Source organism: Hemiscyllium ocellatum, chromosome 8, assembly GCF_020745735.1.
Source record: "Hemiscyllium ocellatum isolate sHemOce1 chromosome 8, sHemOce1.pat.X.cur, whole genome shotgun sequence".
Lineage (NCBI taxonomy): Eukaryota > Metazoa > Chordata > Chondrichthyes > Orectolobiformes > Hemiscylliidae > Hemiscyllium > Hemiscyllium ocellatum.
The window spans coordinates 111590562-111602579 of record NC_083408.1 but is presented as its reverse complement, the minus strand read 5'-3'; the positions used below and the strand labels follow the sequence as shown (position 1 = coordinate 111602579).

The following is a 12018-nucleotide window of genomic DNA, read 5'->3' as shown; positions in this document are numbered from 1 at the left end:
GTCAGACTAGGTAAGGATGGAAGTTTCCTTCCCTAAAGGACCATTAGTGATCTAGTTGGGTTCTTCCAGCAATTGACAATGGATCCGTGGCCAGCATTAAATTTTTTATTCCAGATTTTTTTCTTATTGCTGTTATCTGTCCTGGCGGGATTTGAACCTGGGTCCTCAAAACATTACCTGGGACTTAGTTAAACTGAGTCCGAATTAACAAGGGGATTAACATATAGAAACCAAAAGAACTGCAGATTCTGTAAATCAGAGACAAAATTAGAAATTTCTGGAAAAGCTCGACAGATCTGGCAGCATCTGTGGAGAGAGAAATATTTTGTCTCTGATTGACAGCATCTGCAGTTTGTTTGGTTTTTATTTGTTAATCCCGAGACAGCCGGGAGGTGACTGCTGAATGGTAATATTGCTGGGCTGTTAATCCAGAGACCAGAACAGAAATTGCTGGAAAAGCGCAGCAGGTCTGGCAGCATCTGTGGAGAGAGAGACATCAGAGTTAATCTGAACTGAGGAAGTGTCACTCCACCCGAAACATAAACTCTGATTCAGAGTCCTAGAGATGTACAGCATGGAGACAGACCCTTCGGTGCAACCTGTCCATGCCGACCAGATATCCCAACGCAATCTAGTCCCACCCGCCAGCACCCGACCCATATCCCTCCAAACCCTTCCTATTCATATACCCATCCAGATGCCTCTTAACTGTTTTAATTGTACCACCCTCCACCACTTCCCCTGGCAGCTCATTCCATACACATACCACCCTCTGCGTGAAAAAAGTTGCCCCTTAGGTCTCTCTTATATCTTTCTCTCCACAGATGCTGTCAGACCCGCTGAGCTTTTCCAGCAATTCTGTTTTTGTCTCTGGATTAACAGTACAGCAATATTACCACTCAGCAGTCACCTTTCCAGTAGAGGTTGCATTTGATGTTTAATGCTGCTGTGAGGAGACAGTTTGGAAAAGAGAGAGCTGGAATTGTACAATGCCTTTTATAACCACTGGGCCTTTTGAAGTATTTTGTAGTCATGAGTACTTTCTCAGTATAGTCACTGTTGTAACATAAGAACTGTGCAGCTAATTTGCACACAGGTAAGATTTAAATCGCTTCCAGACCTGATGATAAAGTATGAAATGAAGCTCATGTCCCTTTCTTAATTTTTAAAATTTATTTTTACAGTATTACAGGGTCACATACATCTGCCTCCCACCCACTAACTCGCATAAGGAGCGTTCACACCACAGTTCAATACACTCAACCAAGCCGGGAATTCTCCTGACCCCTCCTCACAATTCTCCGAAGAAGAAAACTGTGTGTGAGGAAACATATTTCCCTGGTGTCCCCGCTGTCACTCTTTGTTGAAGTCACAGCTTTTTAAAAAAAAATCAGTGAGCTGTCCCCCTATATTTTTTCAAAAACCCATAAGGAACTAAGAAACAAGTGAACAAATCCACAGGTGACAGCCCCTTAACAGGGCTCTGTAACAGAAAAAATAGTGTTGAAAGGACTGTTACTAAACTACGATGTGGTAGTGGAGGCTGGAGATAAGGCACCATACACACCACTCCACGGACACGCAACACCATCTCCAGGGAACCCACTGGCTGTATGTTGTAATCACAGGAGAAGGGGTGGTCAGGTCTAATGATGGTCTCCACTTGCCCCCTGTGTAGATCTAGTTATTGTCACCTTGGTCAGGTCCAGGATCAGACCCACGAACTGTTATCCAGTCAGACCACACCATGTGGTAACAGATCAGGGGTTTGGATTGAAGAGAAACCAAAGGTGGATAAGAAGCCCCTAACCGTATCTGATTCCAGTGAACAATGAATTTGAACTCTTTGAAGTCACTGAGTCCATGAATCACTTTAAGCTTCTCTTGCACAGCACAGCCCTGCCTAAACCCCTCCATGTGCCAAATCCTCAATTGTGAAGGGCAAAATATGTACTCAAAACATCTCTGAATGGATTGACTACGAAATGTTTAGACACACCTCAGGAGCAGGTGGGACTTGAACCTAAGCTTCCTGGTTCAAAGGTAGGGACATTACCACTACGCTAAAGAGCCCTATCTAACATCAAGGTATTTAATTCGTTGATATCCTCCACTTGCTTATCTTTAATAACATCATCTGTTTGTTAGAGGTTGCTTTTTAATGTTAATTTGTTAAGTGATTTTGATTAAAAGGTAAATATTAGCCACAGGATGGGTGAAAATAGCTCCTTTTTCCTAGAATTATTTGCGTTCACCTGAAAGGACAGAGAGATTCTGGTTTACCATTTGGGCCTTTCTTGTGTCCAACTGCAGGTCACAGAGTCATAGAGATGTACAGCACAGAAACAGACCCTTTGGTCCAACCTGTCCATGCCGACCAGATATCCCAACCCATTCTAGTCCCACTTGCCAACGTCTGGTCCATATCCCTCCAAATCCTTCCTATTCATATATCCATCCAAATGTCTCTTAAATGTTGCAATTGTACCAGCCTCCATCACTTCCTCTAGCAGCTCATTCCATACACACACCACCCTCTGCGTGAAAAAGTTGTCCCTTAGATCTCTTTTATATCTTTCCTCTCTCACCCTAAGCCTATGCCCTCTAGTTCTGGACTCCCCAACTCCAGGGAAAAGACTTTGTCTATTTATCCTATCCATGCCCCTCATAATTTTGTAAACCTCTATAAGGTCACCCATCAGCCTCCGACGCTCCAGGGAAAACAGCCCCAGTCTGTTCAGCCTCTTCCATTACCTTGTGACTTGAGTGACAATGCTGCCGTCTGAGACACAGCTAACACACGGTTAAGGAAGCAAGTGGTCCCATGGCCATGAAGAGTAGCAGCGAGGCCCTTCCCAGTATCCTGCTTACTGTTTATCCCTCAATCCACAACAGTAAAACAAAAAGCACATCACCTGGTCATATTCCAGGGGCAGCACAGTGGCTCAGTGGTTAGCACTGCTGCCTCACAGTGCCAGGCACCTGAGTTCGATTCCAGCCTCTGGTAACTGTCTGTGTGGAGTTTGCACATTCTCCCTGGGTCTGTGTGGGTTTCCCGGGTGCTCTGGTTTCCTCCCACATAGGATGGATTGGCCATGTTACATTGTCTATCATGTTCAGGGATGTGCAGGTTAGGTGGTTAGCCATGGGAAATGCAGGGTTACAGAGGGAGGGGTTGGTCTGGGTGGGATGCTGTTCGGAAGGTCAGTGTGGACTTGATGTGCTGAATGGCCTGCTTCTACACTGTAGGGATTCTATCTTTCTCATTCTTGTATGTGAGAGCTTGCTGTGTGTAAATTGGCTTTGGCCTTTCCTATGGGCAAGCTCGACTTCAAAAAGACTGCCAACACTTTAGGATTTCCCAGAGCTGTGTAAAGCATGGTAGAGATACAATGCTATTCAAACTGGGTTGGGGTTTGAATTTGATTTGCGGTTTTGTCTTCCTCCCCACTCTCCGTAACCCTAAGACTTCTCTGTATTTCATTCTTTTGATTTTTTTTTAAACCAAGGATATTTTTTGAAGAGTTACCAAATGCCTGATTTATGATGTTTCTGGAACATTGAAATAAATATTTTGTTCTGTTTGGGTCTGTTGGCCAGTTGGTTTAAAATTTTGCGACAGACAATTTATTTTTACACTGAGGATGGTTTGCATGTGGAATCAACTTCGAGGAAGTGGTGGTTTTGGGTATAGTTACAATGTTTAAAACCTATTGGATAAGTACATGAATAGGAAAATATTCAGAGGGATATGAGCCAGAAGCGGGCAGGTGGGACTAGTTTAGTTTGGGATTGTGTTCAGCATGGACTGGTTGGACCGATGGGTTGGTTTCTGTGCTGTATGATTCCATGACTCTATCTCTTTGTTTCACTTCGACAACTTAAATGAATTGACTGTTCATTTTTTGCTCTGGCAACTGGAGCCAGCTCTGATTTGTTGCTGGTTGTATTGGCAGAACGCTGCATTGCAAGCAGAGAAGGAGCTGCTGAAGGACCAGCTCAGGCAGCTTGAAGCACAGAACAACGCCGTCAACTCTCAGCTAGTGGCACTGCAGCGACAGACAGCCTCCCTGCAGGAACATAGTACCACACTGCAGATACAGAATGCCAAGCTACAGGTCAGTACTCCCTTCCCTGGTATTGTGCAGCGAGATAGGATTAACGAATGATCTCATAGTGATGGGACCCCTAGGTAGCAGCGATCATAATGTTGTACATTCAGGTTGAGGGAGAGAGGAGTGAGTCTGAGACCATCTTTTTAAACTTAAATTGGAGTAATTATAAGACTGTAATACATAGGAGCAAAAGTAGGTAATTCAGCCCATTGAATCTGCTCCAAAGTCAGTGAGGTCATGAGTGATCTGATAATGCTCCACATTTTAGTCTCCTTCCTACAACTCTCAATTCCCTTACTGATTAAAAATCTGGCTATCTCAGACTTGAACATACTTAATGAGCCAGCCCCAATAGCCCACTGTATTTTAAAAAAAGTCCATGGATGCACAGAAAAGAAATTCCTCATTTGGAATGCGAAATGTTGCATGGATAAACGGTAGGGTTCACTGGAGTTCATATGAGTTTGAAAGATGCCATTTCTGGCAAAGGGAACCCAGAATGAAAACCTATCGGATTAAATTGTAGGTTTGACTCCAACTATGGGACTGAAGGTAGACGTTGCTGTGAGCACAGGAGAGCTGAATAAGGTAACTGAGAGACGTAAAGGACTTTTGTCAAGATTGTTTCAAGAATGAAAGTGTTTAGGGCTAAAGGGATCAAAGGGTAGGAGGAGAAAGCAGGAACAGGGGACTGAATTGGATGATTGGCCATGATCTTAGCGAAGGATGGATAGAATTTGAAAGGCCAAATGGCCTCCACCTCCTGCTATTTTCTACGTTCCTATGTCTCTGTGAAAAATCACCTTTTATTCCTCAAATGATACAGCTAATCCCATAACTATTTTGAGGAATACAGGAACTCATGCAAATCTTTTGCTGGAGAAAGGCATGATTATTCCTCCAGAGAGCACATTAAAAACCAAATATTAATAAATGGAATTAGTGGAGAATACATAACCATTGTTTTGTACAAAGTGCACTTAGAGGACGGCTGAACAGTAATGATAGAGTCTGATGAGAAATTTAAAACCCTGGAGAGAGATCCAAGGAAATTTGCCAGAATGATACCAGGAATGAAGCATTTTAGATACACGGAATGATTAGGGAGATTGGGTTTGTTCTCCTTGGAGCAGAGAAGATTAAGAAGTGATGTTATGGAAGTGCTTGAAATTCTGAACAATTTTGACAGGGTGAAGAAGGGTATTCTGTTTCCACTAGTTGCTATATCAGTAACTAGGGGTCACCATTTCAGCAAGAGATCCAGGAGAAACTTGTTTACTCAGAGTTGTTAGGATTTGGAATGTGCCTCCTGGGAGATTGGGGGAGGTGGATTCTATCGGGGGTTTCAAAAGACAGCTGGATATATGTTTGAAAGCGATGAAGTTGGAGAGTCACGGAGATAGGCCAGAGAAAGGGACCATCTGGGTAGCACTTTTGGAAGCCTGTAAAGACATGATGGAAAGACATCTCTCTTGGCCTATCCTTTCACCTAATTTATCCATTCAGTTCAGCCAGCTCTGCTTTAATTGGGAGCCTCCTTCTCTAATGTAAAATTCTATTGTTTGTTTTGTTAACTAGGAGGGGAAGGTAGTATCTAACTTAAAGAAAAAGCATATAATTATGCAAAGACATGTAGCAAGTCAAAAAAAATTGGACAGTTTACTAAAAGCAGAAAAAAATGACAAGGTATAATAATGAGGGAAAAGTTAGAGTAGTTGAGAAAGCTAATCAGAACAATATTTTCAAAAAGCTAGTGAGTGTTTCTATAAATATATATTTTTTTAAAGAAACGTGAACAAAATGAGTGTTGGTCCAATGGAAAGTGAGTCTGGGAAAATGTGGAGCTGGCAGATGAATTGAACGGGTACTCTGCAATGGGGTCCTACTGTCCTGGGCCTGAGTAACAAGCCAGGCACAGCTATACATAAGAAATGGAAGTGAGGATGGAACTCCGTAATATTATAATATTACCGAGTAAATTGATAAAGCTGAAATCTGTTAAATGCCCAGATTCTAATTTACTTTGTCCTCAGAATATAAAAAAAAACTGGCGAGCAATATATATGATGCATAAAAACTGAGCTGTTGGGGGTTTTGAATGGCATTAAGGTAGACAGGTCCCCAGGGCCTGAGGGGATCTATCTCAGAATGCTGAGGGAGAAAATTGCTGGGATGTAGGAGGAAATCTCTGCATCCTCTTCAATTACAGGCAAGGACTCCGAGTTCAGGAGAATATGTTGTTCCTTTGTTTAAGAAGGGCAACAGGGACATTCTGGGAAATTACAGCCTTCCATCAGTGATGAAAGAAATTATTGGAGAAGATTGTTAGGGACAGAATTTATTCACATTTGGAAATATATCGACTTAATTGCGATAAACAGCATTGATTTGTGCAGAGAAGGTCATGTCTGATAAACATGGAGGTTTTTGAGGTAGTGACAAAGATGATTGAAGAGGGCAGGGCATTGGATGTTGTCTAGAGCAGTGGATATTGTCTACATGGACTTTAGCAAAGCCTTTGACCAGGCCTGCCTCGACAGGCTGATACAGATAATAAAGTCACATGGGACCTACAGTGAGCTGGTAAGATGGATACAGAACTTGTTTGGTCATAGAAGACTGAGTATCAGTGGAAAAGTGTTTTTCTGACTGGAGAGCTGTAACCAGTAGTGTTCTGCAGGGATCAGTGCTTAGATCCCAGTTGATTGGACTATATATAAATGGTTTGGAAGAGAATGTAAGCGATCTGATGAGCAAGTTTGTGGATGACACAAAGGCTGGGGGAGGATTGCGAGAGGATATAGCAAGATATAGATAGGCTGAAGACTTGGGCAGAGAAATGGTAAATGGAATTTGGAGAGGGTGCAAAGGATGTTTATCAGGATGCTGCCTGAACTGGAGGGCTTGTCTTACGAGGAGAGATTGACTTTAATCTCTGGAGAGAAGGATTAGGGGAGGTGACTTGATCGAGGTGTACAAGGTAATGAGAGGCATGGATAAAGTCGATAGCCAGAGACTTGTCCCCAGGGCAGGATTGACTGCCACGAGGCGTTATAGTTTTAAAGTGTGGAGGGAAAGAGGGGGTGGAGTTGCATTGCTGGTCAGGGATGATATCTTGGCTGTGCTAAAGGAGGACACTATGGCAGTGAAGGGTAGTGAGGCATTATGGGTGGAGCTGAGAAATAAGAAAGGTGCAGTTACATTGTTGGGGCTGTACTACAGACCTCCCAACAGTGAGCGTGAGGTAGAAGAACAAATAGGTAAACAGATTATGAATAGATGTAGAGGCAGTGGGGTAGTGGTAATGGGAGATTTTAATTTTCCCAACATTGACTGGGATACACTTAGTGTCTTCTATGACCAAACAAGTTCTATATCCATCTTACCAGCTCACTGTAGGTCCCATGTGACTTTATTATCTGTATCAGCCTGTCGAGACAGGCCTTGGTAAAGGCCTGGAATACTCTGGATGGAGTAGAATTTGTACGAAGCATCAGGAGGGTTTTCTAGTGCAGTAAGTCAATAGTCCGACGAGGGAAGGGGCCATATTGGACCTGGTACTGGGGAACGAGCCAGGACAGGTGGTAGAAGTTGCGGTGGGGGATTTCTTTGGGAACAGTGACCACAATTCTAAGTTTTAGAATACTTGTAGATGAAGAGGAGAGTGGTCCTAAGGGAAGAGTACTAAACTGGGCCAAGGCCAATTATATCAAAATTAGGCAGGAGCTGGGAAATGTGGATTAGACGCAGCTTTTGAAGGAAAGTCCACATTTGAGATGTGGGAGGATTTCAAAGGTAGGTTAAAGATTGTGCTGGATGGGCATGTCCCGTTGAAGGCAAAGGAAAGGAAGGGCAAGATTCGTGAACTGTTGATGATGGGAGAAATTGTACGACGAGCCAAGAGGAAAAGGGAAGCGTACATAAGGTCTAGGCAGCTAAGAACAGAATGGGCCCTGGATGAATATCGGAAGAGTAGGACAAGTCGTAAACAAGGGCAGAAATGACTAACACGAGGGTCATAGTTTTAAGCTGGTTGGAGGAAAGTATAGAGGGGATGTCAGAGGCAGGTTCTTTACACAGAGAGTTGTGAGAGCATGGAATGCGTTGCCAGCAGCAGTTGTGGAAGCAAGGTCATTGGGGACAGTTGAGAGACTGCTGGACATGCATATGGTCACAGAAATTTGAGGGTGCATACATGAGGATTAGTGGTCGGCACAACATCGAGGGCTGAAGGGCCTGTTCTGTGCTGTACTGTTCTATGTTCTAAGGAATCAAGCGGGCTAAAAGGGGTCATGAAATAGCTTAAGTGAACAGAATTAAGGAAAATCCCAAAGCATTTTATTCTTAGATAAGAAGCAAGCGGGTAACTAGAGAAAGGATTGGTCCACTAAAAGATAATGAAGGAAGGCTGTGTGCCAAACCTGAGAGAATGGGTGAGATTCTGAATGATTATTTTGCATCAGTGTTCACTGAGGAGAGGGACATGATGAATCTTGAGATTAGACAAGTTTGATTACTCTGGATCACGGTGGCATACGTCAGGAAGATGTGTTGGGTATGTTAGAGGTTATTAAGGTGGACAAATCCCCAGGACCGGATCGGATCTATCTCAGGTTGTTGAGGGAGGCGAGAGAGGAATAGCTGGGGCCCTGACAGATATCTTTGTGGCATCCTTAAGTACAGGCAAGGTGCCGGAGGACTGGAGGGTAGCTTATGTTGTTCCCCTGTACAAGAAGGGTAGTAGGGATATTCCGGGTAACTACAGACCAGTAAGCCTGACCAGTGGTGGGGACGTTGCAGAAGAAGGTACTGAGGGATAGGATCTATTTATATTTGGAAAGGAATGAGCTTATTGGTGATGGGCAATATGGTTTTGTGTGGGGGAGATCATGCTTTACCAACTTAATAGAATTCTTCAAGGAAGTGACCAAGTTGATAGATGAAGGAAGGGCTGTTGATGTCATATATATGGACTTCAGTAAGGCGTTTGATAAGGTTCCCCATTGTAGACTAATGGAGAAAGTGAGGTCACATGGTGTGCAGGGAGTTCTCGCTAGGTGGATAAAGAAAGGTGACCAGTGGTGTTCCACAGGGGTCAGTGTTGGGGCCACTGTTGTTTGTAATATACATAAATGTTCTGGAAGAGGGCACTGTTGGTATGATCGGCAAGTTTGCAGATGACACAAAGATTGGTGGAGTAGCAGAAAGTATAAGGGACTGTCAGAGAATACAGGAGGATATAGATAGACTGGAGAGTTGGGCGGAGAAGTGGGAGATGGTTTTCAATCCAGACAAATGTGAGGTGATGCATTTAGGCAAGACTAATTCTACAGCGAATTATACAATGAATGGAAGAGCCTTGGGAAAAGTTGATGGGCAGAGAGACCTGGGAGTTCAGGTCCATTGTACCCTGAAGGTTGCTGCACAGGTGGATAAAGTGGTCAAGAAAGCATATAGTATGCTTGTCTTCATTGGACGGGGTATTGAGTATAAGAGCTGGCAAGTCATGTTAAAATTGTACAAGACGTTGGTTCGGCCGCATTTAGAATACTGTGTACAGTTCTGGTCGCCACATTACCAAAAGGATGTGGACGCTTTGGAGAGGGTGCAGAGAAGGTTTACGAGGATGTTGCCTGGTATGGAAGGTGCTAGCTATGAAGAGAGGTTGAATAGGCTAGGTTTATTTTCACTAGAAAAAAGGAGATTATGGGGGCAGGTTTACAAAATCATGAAGGGTATAGACAGGGTGGATAGCGACAAGCTTTTTCCCAGGGTGAAGGATTCAATAACGAGAGGTCATGCTTTCAAGGTGAGAGGTGGAAAGTTTAAGGGGGATACACTCGGCAAATACTTCACACAGAGGGTGGTGGGTGTTTGGAACGCGTTGCCAGCAGAGGTGGTAGAGACAGGCACGGTAGATACATTTAAGATGCGTCTGGACAGATACCTGAGTAGGTGGGGAGCAGAGGGATACAGATGCTTAGGAATTGACCGACAGGTTTAAACAGTTGATTTGTATCGGCTCAGGCTTAGAGGGCCTGGGCTGTAAATTTTCTTTGTTCAGAGGAAGGTGTAGAGGAAGGTTCTTTACGCAGAGAGTTGTGAGTGCATGGAATGCGTTGCCAGCAGTGATAGTAGAGGCAGAGTCATTAGAGATATTTCAGCAACTGCTGGACATGCACATGGACAAATGAGAGTGCTAAGGTTTAATGCAGGAGGGAAGGAGACATTAAATGGCAGAACCCTTGGAAACATTAACATATAGAGAGATCTAGGCATACACAGTTCACTGAAAATGGCAATACAAGTGGATAAGGGGGTCAAGAAGGTATATGGCATGCCTTCACCAGTTGCCTCATCGAAGATAAAAATTGGCAAGACATGTTGCAGCTGTGTAGAACTTTTAGTTAGGCCACATTTGGAATAATGTGTGCAGTTCTGATCACCAGGCTACCAGAAGGATGTTTGAGGCTTTGGAGAGGGTACAGAAACAATTTACCAGAATGTTGTCTGGTTTTGGAGGGGATTAGCTCTGAGGAGAGATTGGACAAACTTGGTTTGTTTTCACTTGAATGTTGGAGACTGAGGTGTAACCTAACAGAGGTTTATAAAATTATGAGAGGCGTAAATAGAATGGATAGCTGGAGTCTTTTTCCAGGGATTGAAATGTCAATAGGCAACATAGGTTTAAGATAAAGGAGATAAATTTAAAGGAGGTAAGTTTTTCTTTTACACAGAGGCTGTTAAGTGCTTGGAATGTGCTGCCAGAGGAGGTGGTGAAGGTGGATACAGTATCAGTGTTTAAGAGGAATCTTGACAAATTTTTGACGAGGAAAGGAATAGACGGATTCAGACCACATAGAGGGAAAAGGGTTTTAGTTTGAAAAAGTCATCATGTATCAGCGCAGAATTGGTGGGCCGAAGGGCCTGTTCTTGTGCTATAATGGTCTTTATTCTTTATCTTTTACTTTTTCAAACTCCCTAGATTTGAGGAAGGTTCCATTACTTTGGAGAAATAATTCATTTACTTCAAAACATGTGGGAGACAGAAAAGGAAACTGCAGGCTCATTGTCTTAAAAACTCTGTCATTGGGAGAATGTTAAAAGCTATTACCAATGAGGTTATCATAAAACAAAGAACTGCAGATGCTGGAAATCTGAAACAAAATCAGAAGATGCTCGAGAAACACAACAGGTCTGGCAGCATCTGCGGAGAGAAAACAGATTTATTGTTGTGGGTCCAGTGAGGTTATTAGAGTTTGTAGCAGGGACTTGAACAAGTTCAAGGAACTTAGACATAAACAAGGTTTTGTATAATGAATATCATGTTTAATCAATCTGTTGGAGTTCTTTGAAGAAATAGCACATGCTGTGGTTAAAGGCGATCTGAAGGTATTTGATAAGGTGCCACACCAGAGGCTATTGCAGAGATTTATCAGAGTTTTGAATGGGTCTCTTTAATGTTAGTGTTGATCCCCCTCTCTCTGTGGCTGTAACACTGTATTCCGCACTCTGTTCTGACACCCCTGATGCACTTTGTGTGGTAAGATCTGCCTGCACAGCACGCAAAGCAACACTTCTCACTGTATCTCAGTACGTGTGACAGCAATAAAACAAATCAACTTAAAAGCTAATGGTGTTGAGGAAATCATATTGACCAGGATAGAAGGTTGGCTGGCTAACAGGAAGCAGAAATGGGTATTTTTCAGGCTGGCAGGTCGTGTGCCGCAGGGATCGGTGCTGGGATGTCATCTGTTTATAAGTGACTTTGTGATATCATTACGAACACCCTCAGGCTCCCCTTTATCCCCAGAGCATGTTAATCCTTCAGAGAATTGCAATGGATTGGTTAAACATGATTTCCCTTTTGCAAAACCACTTTGACTCTTCCCCATAACCTTGA

The 12018-nt window shown here is 43.3% G+C and overlaps 1 protein-coding gene across 4 annotated transcripts in view; it reads left to right on the top strand.

The window, feature by feature from the left end:
- The window catches only part of ccdc88c (coiled-coil domain containing 88C), a 253769-nt gene that overhangs the window by 185207 nt on the left and 56544 nt on the right, over positions 1 to 12018 (top strand). For all 4 annotated transcript variants that reach the window (XM_060829470.1, XM_060829474.1, XM_060829472.1 and 1 more), the window contains one exon: positions 3957 to 4118. In XM_060829470.1, coding sequence (XP_060685453.1) covers positions 3957 to 4118 — 162 coding nt within the window. The remainder of the gene's footprint in view (positions 1 to 3956; positions 4119 to 12018) is intronic.